The sequence below is a fragment of the Apteryx rowi genome, unplaced genomic scaffold (genome assembly GCF_003343035.1).
Source record: "Apteryx rowi isolate R43461 unplaced genomic scaffold, aptRow1 scaffold_531, whole genome shotgun sequence".
In the NCBI taxonomy this organism is placed as follows: domain Eukaryota; kingdom Metazoa; phylum Chordata; class Aves; order Apterygiformes; family Apterygidae; genus Apteryx; species Apteryx rowi.
This window is the reverse complement of record NW_020450796.1, coordinates 356,243-361,302: the sequence shown is the minus strand read 5'-3', so window position 1 is coordinate 361,302 and position 5,060 is coordinate 356,243. Positions and strand designations below refer to the sequence as shown.

Below are 5,060 nucleotides of genomic sequence, written 5' to 3'. Positions count from 1 at the left end.
GGGCTGTGCCAGCACCGCTGCCGCCAGCCCGTCGCGCTCGCCGTGTGCCGGCAGAAGCCGAGCGGCCACCGCGGGCAGGGCGGCAGGGAGGGAGGCGGCGAACCCCAGCGCGGGCAGCGGGTGCCGCTGCTGCGGGGCCCGCTTCGTGCGGGGGGCAGCGCGCTGCCCTCGGTCACCGCCGCGCCCGGGCCCTGCCGACGGTCGCCAGGAAACGCAGCCCGGCCGTGGCGACTGTCGCCGGGCGGCCCAAGCCCTGGGGGCGCAGCGGGCGAGCCCGCGCGCTTGCTTGTGCTTGGCGTCAGGCTGTAACTAGGGCTCCGCGCTGGGCGCATCCTGGGGCGCCCTCCGGCTCAGAGCCCCCCTGCGCGGGCGCCGGGCGGGGAGCAGCCGGGGGGCACACGCGCTCCGCTGGCCTGGGGTGTCCGCCATGCGCCGCGCACCCACTCTGCACCTCCGTGCTCCAGGGTGTCCTGCTGTCCGAGCCATACTGATATGCCGGGCATGCTCAGCCCGTGCAGGATGCTGAGTGGGGAGTGCGGGGATGCTGGGTACGGTGGTGAGGTTGGTGTGGTGTTAGAAGATGGGAGAAACCGGGAGGTTTCAGGGCAGTGGGCACAGCTCCATGTGGGGCTGCGGAGGCCTGGTTGTGTCTCGTCATCCCTGTGCTGCCCGAGGGCGCTGGCCATGCTGGCCTTGGGCTGGCCCCAGAGGGGTGGACTGGAGAATTGGGGTGCTGTTGGCTCAGTGGAGAGGGGAGGTGGCTGCTGGCAGAGTCTGCCTGGCATTGAAGAGGTGGGAGTGCGGGCAGGCAGGCAGGCAGCAATGCAGCTTCCCATGGTCTGAGGGGAGGAGGAAAGCGGCCGCACTGCGTCATTCCTGGACAGTGCTCCCACGGGGCTCAGTTGATGCGCTCTCAGTCCTCCCCAGCCCCTGGAGTTGACAGCCTTGCTGCTGACAGCCCTTAATCTGAAGTCTCCATCCCCTGAGGCCCAGCTCAGCTGATGGCCCCGGGGCCTGTCAGACACTGCAGCCAGCCCTCACCCCATGCGTGCACGGCTCTGCCAACACCCTATGCTCCTGCTGCAGTGCTTCCGCCCTCGACATCCCTCCTCCTGCCCACTCGGACCTAACAGCACAGGCACCAGCGCGCACATGGCTCAGCCAGGTGCCAGACCTAAGGGTCGCGTGTCCTACCTGGTTGCCGGAGCTTGGACAGTAACTGGGCCCCCCTCTGCCCTGCTTCCAGCAACACCATGGCTGGAAGCGCTGAGATGGCGTCTCTGGAAGAGAGCTTCCGGAAGTTCGCAATCTATGGTGACACCAAGGCTACGGGGCAAGAAATGAACGGGAAGAACTGGGCCAAGCTGTGCAAAGACTGCAAAGTGACTGATGGCAAAAGCGTCACCAGCACCGACGTGGACATTGTCTTCTCCAAGGTGAAGTAAGTGACTTTGCTTTTCCGGGCCTCCAGCTGCTGTGTGGCAGGGGACCATCCCAGTGCTGGGCAGGCTGGCAGTGCTGGGGTACTGTGATTTCTGGGGAGAGGGGATACCCACAGCTGTGTGCCTGGGCTGTTCTTTCCTGTATCGTACTCAGCATGGGGAGCTGGAGGACCGAGTGCTTCCCTGTGATGCCCTGCCTTCAGGGTGCTTGAGTGGCTGCTTTTGAAAGACCTAATAATAAATGAATTCAAATCTTGGGGGCAGGCGGCTTAGGTTTTAGTGCTGTGGCTGTATCCCTGCTTCAACTCTCAGGCATCGGTGTGGGCCCAGCTGGCTCTACCAGGCCTTCAGGTTTCCATCTAACAAGAACATACTGCAGGGGGTGGGGGAGGGAGCTCAGGGATCTCCCACGTGATGGGCTGCATGAGCCCAGCCCACTGTGCCACCGCAGTTACTGCTGCAGCCTTGAGTACACTAAGCATTGGACATCTCATTCCTGCTGCCCTATGCAGCCAGAGGTGGCTTACTCCAGCGTAGCAGGTTTCTTGATCTAGCTGGGCTTGATGCGCACCAGCTCTTGCCTTTTCCCAGCTCATCCTCCCAGGAACAGCCCCAGGTAGAGCTCATCCTAGCCAGGTTTCTAGTCAGTGCCCTTGCAGCTCCTGTGGTCCCTAGGGATGGGGCACAGAGGGTAGCACAGCCCGTTTTTGGTCCTAGCCATCCCATACCCACACCATTGGTGAGGAGTTCTGCTCCTTTACTCTTCAACTGCCTGTATGGCCCCAGAGGAGGAAGGGTGCTTGGGGCTGCTTTCTGGGTCCCATGGACATGCTGACACCTGATGCTGCACCAGGGTTCACTTGCACCCCCCAGCTGGGGCCAGCTGTACTGGGAAGGTGACCTCCACATGGGGCACAGGAGTCATGGGAGAGGGGCATGACACTTGGAGGAGCTGTTGCTAAAACCTCTACCACAAGGAAGGGACCTGACTCCTTCAGGTGCCTCTCAGATCAGTGACCTGAGGCAGATCTGTGGGCACAGGGGTGGGAGTCCTGGAGAGGAATCCCTGCAGAGGGAGCTGGTTCTCCACCCATCATTGCTTCTGTACCATCTGTCCAGGTGTCCTGTTCTTCTCTGGCAGAACCAAGAGGGACTAAACACCAGAATGTATTCAGCTGATGCAGTGTTTAAGAGGGTGGGTTGCAGTGCTGCCCAAGAGATGAGGGGCTGGGGGGGGGGGGCTCTGTGCACATGCTTCTGCATTTGACTAGAGAAGGAATGAACCTGCCAGGGGAAAGAGGGTGCTTTGAGATCCCATGCAGGGCTGGAGCAATGGTTATGGATGTCCTGTCCTGCCCTGCCCTTATTGCCCCCTCCCCCCCCACCAGCACACAGGTCCCAGGGCACTTCCTTGGAGTGGTGAGGTTTTGGCACCAGGGACTTTGGCAGCATATGGCTGAACCGCTCCTGAAGCTCAGCATCTGTTGTCCCTGGCCTGACTCATTTTGCCAAGATTGCCCTGGATATAGCTGCATTTTAGGGGTGGGTGAGGGGCCTCAAAATGCTATGCTGGTGGAAGAAAAAGCCAGGGCCTCCTTGGAGGTTCCCTACTGCAACTCTTCCTGCTACAGCTGGAACAGCAGCCCTGTTTGGAGGTGCAGCCTAAGGAGGAGCTTATGGGAGCTCAGAGCCTGGTTCTTGTGCTTGCAGAGGGAAGACAGCCCGCGTCATCAACTACGAGGAGTTCAAGAAGGCCCTGGAGGAGCTGGCCCCAAAGAGATTTAAGGACAAAAGCAAAGAGGAGGCATATGAAGCTATCTGCCAGCTGGTGGCAGGGAAGGAGCCAGTCAATGTGGGCGTCACTGTGAGTGCCAGAGCCTCTTGGCCCCTGGCAGCAGGAGGGTTGGTTGTGAGGGGAGGATGGAGCTCTGTGTGGTGCACAAACGCCCCTTTGGGAAGACCCATGGCCCTGGGCAGAACTAGGGGATCTGGGACAGACGCACAGGAGAGTACTGGAGAAGGGGATTACACAGGTCCAGTGGGTACCGGGGGAGTGGTGGTATCCCCAGTGGGTCTCAGGGGCTTGCATGGAGCAAGGGAGGAGGGAATGGGGGCCTGGGAAAGCCAGCATGTTTGACTCCCTTTGCTCATCCCCCTGTTGCAGAAAGCCAAGACTGTGGGAGCAGTGGAGAGACTGACAGACACCTCCAAGTACACAGGCTCCCACAAGGAGCGCTTTGATGAGAGTGGCAAGGGCAAGGGGAAGAGTGGGCGAGAGAACATCGTGGACACCAGCGGCTATGTCAGTGCCTACAAGAACGCGGGCACCTATGACGCCAAAGTGAAGAAGTAGGGACAGCTGCCTATGGCGCCCACCCGCCCCGGTCCCTGCGCACCAGGCCTTCAGGGCTTCAGTCATGTCAGCCTTGGGACATGCCCTTGCGATATAGGGCCCTGGGAGACAGCGGTGGACCCAGCCCCAGGCTGCCGGGATGTTGGTCACCCAGCGCTGATGTGATTAGAAAGTCACCGGGTTGTGCGCTCTGCCCTGACGACTACGTTTATCCGTGCTGTATTGTGAGCCGTGTCCCTCCTGCTGGTTCTAACAGGCCCTCTCCCCGCCTGCCCTCCCACAGGGCAGCTCCTGCCATACTAACAACACTTCTCCTCGGGGTTTCCTGTGCCCTGCTGGCACTGAAGCCTTCCCTACCTCAGCCCTGTCCCTCAGGGCACTCTCCCTGCCAGTCCCACTGGCAGTCACAGCCTTTCTTAGCTACAGACCTCCAGGGGACCTGCATCCCCTTCTGTATTTACACCATGGCCTTCTCTTCTCCGCTGATGCCTGCTCACGCTATCCCCTCACCACTGGGCTGCCTGGGTTTGCTGCTCTCTCCTGCTTGCGGTAGGCCACCTCTGCCCAGTGCTGCAGGAGGCTCTGTCCCTGCAGGTATGGTTAGTGCTGGTGCTAAAGGGCTTCTCTGGGACACCACCCACCGGTGAGCGTACAGGGGCCCTGCATGCACCCCAGGAGACCTGGCCTGCGCTGTGCTTGATGTTTTTCTGCTGTTGCCAAAGGCCTCCCGAACCCTTGGGCCTGCACCTGTGTGGTTTCCTACTGCCTTTGAGAAGCCCGTGCCAAAGGATTCTGCAGACCCATACTGTATCCTGGCTCTGCAATAAAGCTCTGCTAGTACTGACACCTTTGGTCTGGTTGTGTTTGGCGGGCTTGAGCAATGAGAACTTGCTTCCCTGCTCATCTCTCCCAGGCCAGGCAGGAGGCTCAGCTCGCAGTGCTGCTCCTAGCCAGCAGTGCCACAGGGCTTGGCCCTGGTGGCTCACTGCTTTGGCAAGCTCCTGGCTGGCCCCGAGTTGCCTAAGCAACCAGAGGCACACAAACACTGAGCGCCTAGCTCCGGCTGCTGCTCTGTTTGCAACCAAACACACAAGTTCCTGGTAACGGACCCTGGGAACAGCCAGGGCTCGCTGCCACCGGCAGCTTGCTGCTCTGTGTGTGCGGTGGGGGGTGGCCTAGGCACTGAGGTCCATGGCTGCTGGGAGCGTGGCTCCAGGTGCTTGGTGTGGCCACCCTGGGCTCCTGGCCCTGGTGGTGAGAAGAGC

At 61.0% G+C, this 5,060-nt stretch overlaps 1 protein-coding gene across 1 annotated transcript; it reads left to right on the top strand.

Moving 5' to 3' along the window:
• Positions 1-1,232: 1,232 nt before the first annotated feature.
• TPPP3 (tubulin polymerization promoting protein family member 3) lies at positions 1,233-4,612 on the top strand. The gene is made up of 3 exons (XM_026080987.1): positions 1,233-1,441; positions 3,153-3,306; positions 3,607-4,612. Exons 1-3 carry the CDS (start codon positions 1,254-1,256, stop codon positions 3,793-3,795), a joined length of 531 nt encoding a protein of 176 aa, XP_025936772.1. The 5' UTR covers positions 1,233-1,253; the 3' UTR covers positions 3,796-4,612.
• The last annotated feature ends 448 nt before the right edge of the window (positions 4,613-5,060 follow it).

Bases quoted from the DNA above. Each gene is read 5' to 3' on its own strand.
- TPPP3 (XM_026080987.1), top strand. From the start codon at position 1,254: ATGGCTGGAAGCGCTGAGATGGCGTCTCTGGAAGAGAGCTTCCGGAAG. The intron at 1,442-3,152 runs GTAAGTGACTTT...TTGTGCTTGCAG, and splicing joins ATTGTCTTCTCCAAGGTGAA to AGGGAAGACAGCCCGCGTCA. The intron at 3,307-3,606 runs GTGAGTGCCAGA...CCCCTGTTGCAG, and splicing joins CAGTCAATGTGGGCGTCACT to AAAGCCAAGACTGTGGGAGC.